This window comes from Anopheles stephensi, chromosome 3, assembly GCF_013141755.1.
Source record: "Anopheles stephensi strain Indian chromosome 3, UCI_ANSTEP_V1.0, whole genome shotgun sequence".
Lineage (NCBI taxonomy): Eukaryota > Metazoa > Arthropoda > Insecta > Diptera > Culicidae > Anopheles > Anopheles stephensi.
In genome coordinates this window covers 80011620-80025710 of record NC_050203.1, presented here as the reverse complement: position 1 = coordinate 80025710, position 14091 = coordinate 80011620, and the positions used below count along the sequence as shown (strand labels likewise).

Below are 14091 nucleotides of genomic sequence, written 5' to 3'. Positions count from 1 at the left end.
CGGGACAGTTCGTTTCGCGATAATTAGATCCGCTGACAAATGCTGTCGCTAGCAATTGCCTTAACTAATTTGCGTGTAACTGACTGGTGTGAAGGTTAGGCAGTCGGTTAGGTTGTGATTTAACCTCAATTCTCTCGATGCAACCAAAGCCCATCGACCAATTCCCGATGCAGCACCGTGCGATGTAGACACCAAGATTATCCGTTTGCCGGGGAATTGTTGCATTTGTTGCGCGTATTCTCCCCGGAGTGCTTTCGAAAGTGCAGTACGTGATTTTAGACTTCCCGCCAGTGTGTCCTAATGTCACCCACAATGCAGTCGGAAAGTGTTGCCGAAGAGACACCGCTCGAACCGTCCGCCGACCAACCGTTTCATCGACCGTCGTGTGCGGATCACCGGCCCAACCGCTGCCGGAAGCGTCTACTGCACCTTGGGGACAGTCTGTTTTCGCTGTTTGTGATAACGCCGCTAGTGGTAGCGCATTGGCGCGGAACCTGGGGCTGGATGGATCTGAACGGATCACACTTCCCCGGGTGGTTGTGCTTTTTGCTGGGAGCTACGCTGCACACAACGTTCGCCCTGCTGCGGGAACCACTCAATGCGGCGTTGGCCATGTCCCGGAATGCCCCGAAAAGTCGTTGGAAAACGGTGAAACGGTGGATGGTTAACCGGATGTACACGTACGCGTTCAGTATGGGCTGTTTGATGCATTGGCGCGGTGGTTGGAATGTGATGGAGTTGTACTTTGGTGAGTAAGCTTTTGCTACCGGTTGAATGGTGTTCTAAAATGTTAATAAGTCAGTCAGTACTGTTGATGAGTTTGTATACATTATCATACACAAGCACAATCATGAGAGCAATTAGGGGTATATATCAAGAAAAACGAGCTAGACCACGTGTTGAAAGAGGAAGTTACTTAACTACGATTAATTATGCAAGAAAAAATGTGATCATGATGGATACATATTGAATAGATAATTGGTCCAGTTGTGTCTGCTTGGTGTTGAATGATTCAAGAGACTGTTGGGTCTTCGAACTCCCATTAGTCATTACTGTTTATTGGTGTGGTATGAAGCGCTTGACTGAGATTTTGGCAGTTAATATGAGGTTTAGCTTCCCTATTTGTTCCTTTTTCCCTCCCTCTTGCCCCCATTTAATAACCCAAACTCGTCCATAACTACACAAGACAAGATGCTTTTGGATGGTGTAATACGCATTGCCTATCTAAAGGCGCAAAACTGTGAAATATCGTTTTTGAAAATTTAAAAAAAAATCAGAACCTCTTTCTTTAAGCTAAACATTATCGATACAATGATGTTTTGCGATAAGAGAGTTTCAACCTCATCGGTATAGAAACTTCCAACCAAAGAACCACTATAAGGGCGAATAAAATAACATTTAAAAATTAACAATATCAAATATCAACCGACGGGACGGGAAAACGGGAAGGAACTCGATGACCAGCCGGTACTCGCCTTCATTTATAATTGCCGTACCATTCATAACCCATAACGAGCCCAACAGCAGCCCTACACACCACTTGACGCGTATTTATCAACGCGTGTTTTGTGCTGGAAGATAAAATCCATGACAAATCAACCCCTCCGGATCCCATCCGTACCCCGTGCTGTACGCTGGTTGTTATACTGCCCGCTTTACAATGACATCATAAATTAACCTGTAAAAGCTACATCCATTTTATAGCCTGGGTGCCCATTTATCCTCGCGCTTTGCTAAAAATAGTGCTCAGTACGGGACGGTAAAAACGAATTTCTCCACTCCTTGCGCGTGTGGCGCGTTTTTTTTTCTTTCTTCGTTGCTGTCTTCGGCTGAGTGTAAGCTTTCATCGACCTGCTCCAGAACACGCTTACAGTATGGTTTGCATGAAGTTGACGCGATGAAAAAAAAAAACTTCTCGATCGGTGGCACGATCAGAGTACGAGAATGAAGCAGAACGCATGCCACTGCCAATCAACTGTTTGCGGCTATTTTACACACATTACGTACACACCATTACGCGATACCGTGACGATAGTATAATTGCACACGGGCATCCCGCCGAACGACAGCCCCGAGCACAATTGCTACCATTAGCGCCATTTAGCTATCGTGCAGCCGACGGGCCAAACCGGACGGTGAGCAGGAGCCTTGAGAGAAGTGGCAGCACGTCCCTATAGTGATCTCTAAATCGATTATTTAATCGTTAATTAAATCACCAATATGTAATACGTACGCCGGCGTGTGTTGACAAGGCTGGTCGAGAACATGTCACTGAATATTGGAAAAAAAAAGTTGCGCCGGATGTTTCACCCAACTAATTATACGGTGACAATTCTAGTTTGTTTTGCTCATTTGCCAGCTTGCGGCGCGCACAATGAAACTGTATGCATTCTTCCAATTTTGATTGCCTTTTCCATTCCAGCTGTCTGTTTGCTGTAAAGCCTGCTTCCTTCGGCCGCCTTTCTTTAATGATACTCCGCTTGTTTTTATCCTCTTTTCGCGCAGCGTTCAATCTTCTGCCCGCCCTCTCAATATCGGCGGTCTGTCTCGTGGGACTGGTGTGGGCGAAATCGGTCCGAAATTTGCTAGCGCCACCATTCATCATCCTCACCGATCGAAAGGAGGCAATGTTTAGCTTTCCGACGCGCTTCAGGATGAAGGTAAATATTTGCAAACTATTAAATCGATTACGAAACCTGGGCCGCGAACGATAACGGCTGGCAGGGTACGGGCTTTGTTTTGGTTTTCTTCTTCGTGAGCGTCGACTGTAGTCCGCCAGAAAAGGTTTGCTTTGAAGTAAAGAGCTCATCAGAGAGAAATTAAGATGGCTATCGGTCGCACCACGGATAAGCTCTCACGATCGAAATAAACTTCCGGTTAAGAGAAGCACTCCCTTACTAAGCAACCACCCCTATTTTATTGCTTAAGAATCAAATTTTATAGTTAGGTTATTATTTTAAATTTATACATCCAATAATGAAAGTAAACAGGCTAAAGTTTAAAACTTTTGAAATCATTTGATTGATTAAATTTTAATGGCCACTAATTTTAAATACTCCATAAAAAAACTCGTAAATCAATCAAACACCAGAATGACCAGCAACCGTTAACTACCAGGAAATAAATGCCCACCCAATAATAACACTACAACATCGCGCTAATTTCTTCCGTCTCTCGCGGGACAATAACGTGCCAGAACAGTTCATGACGCTTTGCACGGAACCATAATCGATCATAAACGGTAGTGCTGACGATAACAGACCGCGATTGACAATGATGCTTCATTAAAAGGCGCCGACCAACGGTTTATCATCGGTCCGGCCCCATTACACACAACGATCACGTGTAATCACATTCGCGAATTTTTAAATGGTCCCATATTTATAGACCCACCGATACAAGCTTCCATTGTTTTTATTTTGTGTATCTGGGCGAGATTTAAAAAAAACAACGTGTGAAAATCATGGTGCTTGCATGCCAGTTCCTTAGATGGAAAGTAAATTTCTCGAAATCCACAACAAAGCACAGCTCGACCAGACGAGAAAGTGCTGTCTGATTATCGGTTTTTTTGTTGTCTCACACGATTGCATACTTTCTGGGGCTTCATTGTCGTGCCGATAATAGGAAAGTATTAGCTTATCAAGCCAAAACAGACAGTGACAGTCTTAAGCTCCCGCCGGTACCCGCCGATAGAAAGCGCCGGTCGAAAGGCATCGAAAGAACCTTCGTGAAATCAATCACAAGCAGCACCAGCGGACCACGACCACGACCAGGATTTGCTTTGTTTTACGCGGTCGCGCGCGCACGATCGCCGGTAGAAGAACCTGGCGTGAAATTCGCACCAGTACCCATTGTGAGTTTCTGGCGTCTTTTCTAATGAGCACAGCTGAACAGTGCTGTCCGCACGCGGTAGCGTCCGGCTGGAAAACAAATCTTTCCATAGGGTTTAGATAAGCGGCTGGAACAATGTGACAGTTGTGTTCGCCCTCGCCCCCGCGCACAGGTAGATGCTCGCGTGCGAAAAAGCTTATCATGTTGGTGGAGAAGGAGGAACCGCAAAATGCAAATAGCTCCCGGACATCGATACGAAATGGTGTTTCACGAACTATGGACACGCTACGTAATTGTGACGCACCGCCAAAGCTGTCAAATTCGACCATCATTGGCGTGTACGTTCGAGTATCTCGAAGCGGTAATTATCGCGCAGAAGGTAGATCCAGGAATCCTAGCTGAGGTGTGTACCACGCTCAGGGCATGGTACGCTCGTGGGATGCAGATCGCCACTTACACACACGAACACTCGATGATAAGCAAAGCGTACACACACTTTGTCCACAACAATCTTATCGATACCGATCCGAGCGTGGCAGATCTGGGAGACAGATGCATCTTACGCTGCGACTGGCACCTGACAGCATCTCTCCAAGCGGGTCTCACACTGATGACAGCTACTTTCGTGGGCATGGGAGAAGAGGGATGGGGTGACGGCCTGGGAGATGACCACGGAATACGGGCACCGGCTTCTGAGCCACATAAACAAAGCCATCAGGCTGAAACTATAAAACCATTGACATACTTCCGACCCGTCAGTCTTCCAATCGGTGTCGGCCCGGGGTGCAGCACCATCGAGAGTGCGATTAGCGTGCGCCAGTGACAACAGTGCGTCTGAAGAAGCATCCACGCTTGGAAGCCAAACCCGTGTGTGTGTGTGTGTGTCCACAAGTGTCCAAGAGTTAGTGGGACGCCGTTGCGTCTAGTTTTCCGTAGCGATAGTGCTACCTTGGTGCATGTGAATGTACAGCAACAGGACTAAACGGCCAAGAACACGCCCAACCAGTGCTAGAGTGCGTGAAAGATTCGGGACATTCCGGTATCCGGGAACGGCGCGCCAGTACCGATCGAACGATCCAGACTCCTGACCAGTCGGTTCGTTCGTGTTTGCTGTTTGTAAGCTTCTCCACTGTTCGTGGTATCTTCTCGATCTTCCCCGCGCCTTCGAGAAACGGTGCCAGTATGCGTGGTAGTTTCCTAAGACTCGATCAGATCACCGGCAGTGCACGGAAAACTTTAGCCAACGATGATCCGAAGGTGCCGGACATCGTTAACAACGTGTATGCGGCGCTCGTGATCGGTCCGCTAGTGATATGCTACTGGCGCGGTACGTGGAACCTGCTGGACATGCTGCTCTTCCCACAGGATGAGGTGCTACGCATGATCACACTGCTCGTGGCCGGTCTCGGTGGACATCTGTTCTTTATGCTGCTGCAGACCACGCTTCAGCGGTGGCTCGATGTGGATGAACGCCCGATATCCTTCTACCTGTTGTCGCGCGTGTACACCTACATTTACGGTGCGATGTGTGTCAGTACGTGGCGCGGTGGTTGGATACTGATCGATCGCTACTCACCACCGAGCTTGGTGTTCTTCATCGAGGCGTCCATAGTGGCCCTGCTGCTGTTGGGTTCGGTACAGAGCTTCTGCAACGTTGCCGGGGCACCGTTTGTCAATGATTCACCGGACGGTTACTTTGACGTGCCAACGTACTTCAAATCAAAGGTAAGGGAAAGGTGTCAACTCTGCTCCGGGAAACTGGAGCTGGAGCCAGAGCCGTATGTTAAGGGGAAGGGATTTTCTCTTATCTATTGCACGTCTTTGATCGATACTCGTCCGATGTGGGAGGAGGTTTTGCGATTTGGTTCCAATGGTTGCTACCGAGACCCCCCCACACACACATACTCATATCTCCGTACTTGATCTACTTTGTGATTTGTTTACGACTAGAGCTGGTTTATTTGACTGAGCAACTCCCGTACAAGTGTTTTGTTGTAGGCTCTCAAAAGTTTTATAATCGGCAGCAGTCCTGTGGTCCGTTGTGCAATGAAATGTAACATTAATCTGTCGCTAGGTTCAAAGCGGGCAACATGCGTGATAGGGCAAAGGAAGCTATTACATACTAACGCCAACCCTTGGCCTGCCTACCCATGCAATGAACTGAGCGGAATTTTACCTTGAAAGTATTTAATCGCTCCGCCATGCACTGATGCATCGCACAGCACCCAACTACCCGATGCGTGCCGCAATCTGCATCGAGCAGCCGCGTATGCATGTAATCACAGCGACATGGAAAATTTTCCACCACCAGTTATCGGATCCGGCCACCGCTGATATGGTACAGGCACAGAAGCCGTTCTGTCAAATTCTACCGTTCAGTCACACCCGCACTGGACCTACACCAAATCCAAGGCGCCTGCCGGCACGCATCGTGCGAGCGTGCATGCGTGCACTCACTCCTCTAACCCGACAGTCACTCAACCCGGCAGCAGACGCGCACTGTGCCAGCCAGGGACGCTTGATCTCTTTATTGCTCTGATAACGCGCCAGTATGCGTTTGATAGTGTGGTTGCGAGACCCTAGACGATGCTCTCGCACAAACTCTCCACGATGTCACGCTCACACATCCGCGGGCACGGTGTCTGCCTCAAATCCGCCGAACCCGATCCGCCCGTTACCGCTGTTGGCGCTGCACTTGGAATGCGTGCACCGCGATCATGAAGCCAAACAAATCAAAGCTTCCGTTTGCGTTCTGAACGGTTCTCCGGGTCTTTGCGTGAGGATGTGTCACGAGATCTTGCACAAACTGGTGGGTGATCACTATGTAATTATTGAAAACTACATACAGTCTAGGAAGCCCTAGAATATTCTTCTTTCAGCCGGCTAAACTATCTCGCTTCTAGAATTTTCAAACCTTTACTATTTTGTGGAGTTCCGATGATTCAATCCGGGCCTCCTGTAGGGCTTATCAGGAGCTTTAATGAGACCAGTGATGTAATTTTACTTAATATTGGACTTGGTCGTTTGTTTAAAGTCGGTGGAGTAATAATTAGCAATTAGCCAAGATTGAAATTTAAACGATCCGGGCACGATCACGATTCTCTTGATAGAATTCTAATTGCAACGCTCATCTTTTCCGGTACTTTTTATGTTCAAAATAGGCTTGCTATGAGTGCTAATGAGATATATGGATCTTAAAAAAAGACTTAAAGTAATCTTAGTAGAATTTCTCAGGAGACGAGATTCTTACTAGAATTTCGAGCTAATGACAAACAGCTCGTAAAAACATTAAGGATCATTCCCTGAAACGTAATGCATCCGGCATAAAAATGCCAAACTCCGCCCTAGGGTGCTCGAGCACGCTCTAATGAAGTTGGGTGCACGATGCAACGACCGATGCAGTTTTGGATTCCCCTAAGCGCATTTCGACATCACACCAAAACCGCTGCAGATATGATTGTTGAAGTGCAAACCTGGGCTGCCCAACATTGCCACAGATTTCGCAAGACCTAACCACAACACATTTCGGAACGTCAACAGAACTCCGCCACACACATGAGCAAGTGTGCGAGAACCACATCCCAAGGTCCACAGTTGCACTCAGACAAGGTTGCATTGCCCGGGGGCATGGTTTGGCAGCTGCAAGGTGTACCGATAACCACTCCCCCGCTACTTAACCGGGTGGGTTATGCACTGATCTAGAGTGCTGATGGATCAACTAAACCGGACCAACCGGAGCAATCACGGTGAGGTACGCAATGCGCGAGAAGACGCAATCACGCACATCACGAGGAAAGGGACACCACCAGCCGTGCATCAATGTGTGCGAACCCCGTCAGGTTGCTCCAGCGGCAGCAATATCCAAAGGGGTCGTCTCACTCACACAGACATCCAAAAAACCGGGACTGTGGGGGAGACTGTTCGTACGTAGCTGGAAGATCCCTCTACCCTGTCGGATGGCGGTGTACGGCTCACTTGTGTCAGCTGCGATGACGACGACGATCGCACTCTGGCGACAGTGGCGCACCAACGGCCTACACACTCGCGTACCAAAGGCAGCAGACGACGGCGGGAACGACCGTACGCCCGACCAGCCCGACCGTCCAGTTTGATTAGAACAATTTGGATGATAACAGTCCATTCCCGATCTACGGCTGATTCGGATGATTCGGGCTAATCTGATTACTCGATCCCGTGCTGCCAGCCGATCGGTACACCGCATCGGACGCTCCCGCGTGAGACTACACTAGAGTGCGCGAATCCTGCTGTGCGTGTGTTGCTTTTCCCGCAAGGATACGATCGGTTTTGCGGATGTAGAGCGTGGCGTGCTGTGAGCCTTGCTGTCCATCGAAGCGATGTAGTGGCCAACTTTAGACGGAATCGTCGTGCCCAGTTTCGAAAGTGCGTGTCGTGTGACATCAGAGTGACCGCCGAAAGTGACCGCGCGTACGGATATCAATTGGATTAGCATTAAATTGAACGCAGCACATTAGCGCGCACCATCCCCCGGCCTAAACTCTGGGTACCCATTACAAGTGATTTATTCAAATTATGAGCCGCAAAAAGTTGCGCTACACCGTTGTCGCCTAACGGGCCCGGTGATGCCCGGCATTCTGTGCGGTTCCCAAGGTTGTCTATAAACAAGTTTGTGCGGGAAGTTCTGTAGCTTTTACTGACGTTGTGCGGAGGTAATTTGTGTTGTCTTGGTGCTAGTAAAGGCAAGCCTCTTCCAATCCCACAAAGAAAGTGTACGGGTGAGAATCGATAGAAAGTGTTCCGAACTTGACGTGCAGATAGGATCAGGATGTCCGATACGATAGATTCGATCATTACCATCTGGCACCAGCAGAGTTTGTTTAAAGCTGCTCATAAATATGCGCTAGCGTTGTTCCATTTTTTTTTATTACACAGCGTGCTGATTTTTATCGTCCCATATAGACTTGTTATAAGTGGCTTCTGGGGTAGCCTGGCTAGAGGTTCGTGAGACCTGTTGCCGATAGCAACAAACGCTGGGCAATTGCGCTATTGACAGATGGTCAAATCACGGTCAGCCATAACAGAACGGCACTGTTGCATATAGACCGTTTTAAAACGGTGTCGTAAAGATATTCCCTTAAATAGACCATACGAGATCTTGGAGCTATCTCTTACCCAGTTTCTCTTTTTGTTTTTGGTGCTTGGATCTATGAAACGAGATTAAGCCCGGCTTGATAACCGTGCAAGATCTCAACCAACAGGCGGAACGCGCCCGTGTTTGTGACATGGTTTTAATAGGTAGGAAGTACTTCCACACCAGGAAGAAGTGATTCGGTGCTTATCAGCACTCTATCAGCTTATCAAATTTCGGCACTGCCCATACAAAGATATACTTTCGGGCTGCTACTACTTCCACCGAAGTGCCGTAGTCATTTAAGGGTGGTAATAATCGAAGATCTCGAACATCCTTCCGTCCGCCGACCGTGAAACGTACCACCGTGAGCAGAACCTGCTGCAGTGAGTCTTGGCGCCTCGGTTCACACGGTGCAGCAGCGTTTCCTCGGCCGAGTGTTCCCCGAAAAAAATAAAATCAACAGGTGCTTTATTGTCCCACCAGCTTCTCATCACAGTGTGACTCACCGCAAAACGCGCCCGTGCGTACTGCGCTCGGTTGCGCGTGGATGACGTTACGAAGGTGTTGGTTGATTGGTGTGACTGTGACGTGCTCACTCGGCGCAATTGCCCTCCGACAACAACAAGCTGGAAATGAGTTGAACGTGTCGGGTTTGGGTCGCGATTATCTAAGCGTCGTAGTGCTGTTCTACGCCACCACGGAACTACGGTCAAGCGTATGCTGCGTCGCAAGTGGATAAGCAAAAGTGAATGTACTACTCGGACGCAAGGAACGTCGGTGTGGCGTATCGATAGCGCCACGCTGCAGCTACTAATACTACTCCTTCCGCTGCTGCTGCGTTGATTGTGCCGGTCTGGTGTACGGTGGTGGTGTGGAGAGGTAGAAGATCGCGATCACGTCTTAAACCACACACCGAGGAAGCACCGATACCGGAACGGTAGTGCCGGCAGTATGCGGGGTAGCATCGCCGGGATTGAGGACGGTATCACCGGCACACCGTTTAGGCCGAGCTACCATGGGCTGATGCTGGAACTGATCGACTACCTGTACGCGTCCCTGGTGGTGGCTCCGCTAGTGGTATGCTACTGGCGGGGGACCTGGAATCTGATGGGCGAGTACATCTACCCAGCCGACCAAACTACCAGCCTGATCGTGTCGCTAGCCATCGGCATTGTGGGCCACATCGTGTTCAACATCTTCCAGTCGACGCTGCGTCAGTATCTGAATGCGGACAAACATCGGATAGCGTACTACCTGGGGTCACGCATGTACACCGTCATCTACGGAGCGGTGTGCGTTAATGGTTGGCGTGGAGGTTGGCAGCTGATCGACCTGTACACAACACACGACGTCCTGTACGTGGTGCTCATCACGCTGGGCTGTCTGTTTATCCTGGCCTGTCTTAAGGGCGTACGCAACGTGATGGGGACGCCGTTCCTCATCATCAACGACTCGCGACGGGAGTACTTTGACGTACCGACGTACTTCAAGCTTACGGTGAGCAGCACGTGCAAAGGGCTGGTCAGGATCTCGTCTCCTACTATCTAGCATCTTAATTCCACCAAGAACCATCATCGTATTAGATAATGAAATTACTCTGTTTACTACTAGTTTACTCCAGGTTGTTTTCTCCTTGCGAAAAACAGATGGACAGCGTCTTACAAAATAGTACAAAAATCAACAGCGACGACAAATAAACTGCATCCTTGCATTCGTCCAATCTACTCATACACAACGATCGCTAATCATTTAAGCAATTTTAAGTGTGCACTTCCTTATCATGACCGTAACTAGTGTCTTTAATTGTTTGGCTCGCATACCGGGCGCTCGCATGCATTACATCGGACCTCGGTTGCGGGTACACGTGCTTGTTTGCCCCTTTCTAAATAGAATTGTCCTTCGGGATGAGTTTACCTTCCGTGTAGCTCCCTTAATTATGTGTGTATCTCGCTCGCTTAATTGTATCGTTGGTACGAGGAATATTGCGACTATCAAATGCGATTACCGAAGGTGATTAGCTGAAAGGAGACATAGGAGGATTTACGAGTGTGTAGCATGTGACGTTGAACTGTTATGGGAAACCGTACACTCCATTTGAAGTATAAACAACGGCCAATAAGCCGCAACGGTTTTAAGAAACATTATATTTATAGCAAGACACAATCAATCATATGGTTAGGGTCTTATCGTTTAATTGCATTCGCAGTATCGCGGAGATAAGAGCTTCACAGTCCGGTTTAGATAAGCGAGTAATCGAAATCATTGTACCATTCTGTACTTCAATCAGAATTGCAGATATTTTAAAGCCTGTTTAGGATCTTCGATTCCACGTACTTGTAACTAATGCATCTTCTTATCTTTCTTCCCCTCTCCAACAGGGCTCCAAAGATCCCGGCCTGTACGTGCTCGACTGTATGTTTAGCGTGCTAGTTATCGGTTCGCTGGTGGTGTTTGTATGGCGTGGCCTTTGGGTGCTTCTGGACCTGAAGCTCTTCCCAGAAGATCATGGCACCTCAGCATGGGCCTCAATAGTAAGTATTCCAAGTGGCATTCCTCCCGGCATTGTATGCAAACAGCTTAATAAACGGCAATGATAGCAAAAAAAACGGCTAATGAAGTGACAAAAGAACACTTTGAAATTGAATCAGGGGAGCGAAGCATCATATCATAGCATCACCACCTTTATGGACATCATCAACGGTATCCAACAAAGCGATGAGGGCTATATTAAGAACTACTAGAATTCTAACGTCACTGGCGCACTTCAAAGCGGGCTGTACAGAGATAGAACGAGAATTATCTGGATAAGGCGATGAAAAGAATTTTTGCTCATGTCTCTCTCTCTCTCTCTGTGATTCCTTGATTCCCTAGATTATAGGTTATGGAGTGACGGGAGTGACCTTCTCGCTGCAGCCGCTGATGCGATGGACCTGCGATCGGTTGACCGGTTTCTGGCGCGTGGTGGTCGCCGATCTGTTCCTATTCTTCAGCTTTATTGGCACAATCAACGTGTGGCGAGGCGTTTGGCAAGCGCTCGATACATACTTTCTGCCCAGTAAGTTTCCTCTCGTACTGCGGAGGGAAGAAGTTTTGAAGATACTGATGCTCTTTTGTTTGGCTCGTCTTTTTGCACCACGTCCTCCAGATGAACCTCTTCTGAGCAACTGGATAACGCACGGTGCCGCACTGCTGCTGCTGATACTACTCAACTGCTCCAACTCGGTGCTGGTGCGCGGTGTCTACATCGATGCGGAAGAACCTGCCGGCCAGTGTGTCGTGTTCCCGGTCTACTACATCCGACTGTTCTTCCAGAAGGAGCGCAAGAAGAAGCAACGCCGCTTGTTCGATGCACTCGAGCGGGCCGATCTTAACAGCACCAGTGGTGTGCTGCAGGACAAGAAGCATCATCACCATCATCAAGATCATAAGCCTGCGCAGCAACAGTCACAGCAGCAGCAGCAAAAGGAGCCTCAGCATCACATCACTGCGGACCAGAACCATCAGGTGATCCGCAACCTGGAAGCCGTGCCCCTTACCATAATCGACGATCCAAAGAGCAACGGTGATCACAGTAGTCAAGCGCCTAGAATGTAAGCCCTACCGCGTAAGAAAGCACGTTGGACGTAGCCGTTTCCAGCACTGAAGCACTGAGGCTCTAGCACTAGCTCAATAGCCGGGCTATGGAGGTGGAGCCAGCAAGTAGAACAACATTCCCAACACTCACCCCCTACGTTTTGTGTATTAATGTATTACTCGTAGCGAGCGTAGTAGTCCGCCGAGACTTTACTCGCCCGCTGCATGCATTCCACGCAAAGTATTCAATTGCTTAAAAGAGATATCTTATATCGTTTCTATCGTCGAAAATCCCTCACAAATTTGCAATCCATTCCGCAACTTTATGCATGCAGTGTCCTTATACGTGTTTAGGCCCTTTACGTATAGAAGTCTCTGGACCAAGAAAACCCCCTAGCAGTATACCTAGTAGCAGATGTATGTTTTAGCCGTGTAAGTGACCGTTAGAGCGTATCTTTAAGATGTTTTTAATCGAATTAAGGACTCATACTCGCTAAAACAAAGGCCGGGGACGCTATTGTAGCAGTACCACGTGCGCGCTAACAAAAAAAATGTAACCATTAAGTTGCGACCAGCAGAAAAAAAGGACGGAATGCACATACACACACACACGCAAGGGCACCATCGATGCCTACTATTTATAAATGGAACCACTCCTTCTAATGCGTTTTGTAAATATACCACTGATCGAAAATTCATCACCCCAAATCGCACACTTACTCGATTCGGATGTAGTTTGTACCTTTGTTTGCCTCATCGCCGCTTCTCGATCCTCAAATCCGAAACTGATTAGTTTTTTTTTCGTACAAGGTTTTTTCTACAACAACGCAGAAACCATGACTCAATGCAGCAGGACTATCTGCAAAAGTAGCGGGACAAAAAATGAATGGAAAAATACTTCCAATTTAATTAATGAGTACCAATAAGAAGGAAGTAGCTACAACTATCAGACATGCAGGCCGCAGCAGCAGCAGCGACAAAAAAAAATCAATTGACGTAATTGTAAGCAATACTACACTGATAAAGCTTCTGATTCTAGAACCCCTTGAGGTTGGTAAAGACATCTGGCCGGTATGGTGATAGCGTGCCAGCAAAACATTCCAGAAACAGCCGGCTGCAAATCGTTCCACCAGCTTATCCAATCAAAATCTAACTAATTCGTTAACCGGCTCAGATCAAGCGTAAGAGCAAATTAATCTTACCGTTCCGGCCATAAACTAGCTAATCCTTCCTTCCCGAGCGGGTTCTTGACCTTCTCTCGCTCGTTCGCTCGGGCTGGGTTTAAGTGAGCAACCTTGCGGCGGAATAGTGGCAAGCTTCATTTCGTATTCAAACACACGCTTGCGCCATTCATTCGCCTGAGCGGATATAAGCGATAGTCATTTCAATGTCACACAATTAGGCGTGTGGTCCGTCCGTCATTAGATGGGCCACCCCATCCCCCGGGGGGTGGGGTTTTTGGCATTGCAGCGGTTATGCATCCACCGGTCAACCATAAATCACTTATTGGCAACATGCTGGCAGGCTGTTCATTGATAAATTGACGTACGGCTTGTGCGGACCGCGTGTGTCGCAAC

The 14091-nt window shown here is 48.2% G+C and overlaps 2 protein-coding genes across 6 annotated transcripts in view; one reads left to right on the top strand and one right to left on the bottom strand.

Moving 5' to 3' along the window:
- Window positions 1-14091, bottom strand: part of LOC118509161 (phosphoglucomutase-2) — a 60910-nt gene that overhangs the window by 38105 nt on the left and 8714 nt on the right. The window lies entirely within an intron of this gene.
- LOC118509162 lies at window positions 60-13222 on the top strand. 5 transcript variants are annotated; one of them, XM_036049413.1, is made up of 5 exons: window positions 60-748; window positions 2506-2660; window positions 11320-11472; window positions 11813-11996; window positions 12087-13222. In XM_036049413.1, the coding sequence occupies exons 1-5, from the start codon at window positions 301-303 to the stop codon at window positions 12533-12535; spliced, it is 1389 nt and encodes a 462-aa protein (XP_035905306.1). In that variant the 5' UTR covers window positions 60-300; the 3' UTR covers window positions 12536-13222. The 5 variants fall into 5 exon arrangements, with proteins under 5 accessions (XP_035905306.1, XP_035905310.1, XP_035905309.1 ...); XM_036049416.1 differs by lacking the exons at window positions 60-748; window positions 2506-2660 and adding exons at window positions 7817-8353; window positions 9425-10438; XM_036049415.1 differs by lacking the exons at window positions 60-748; window positions 2506-2660 and adding exons at window positions 7817-8579; window positions 9425-10438.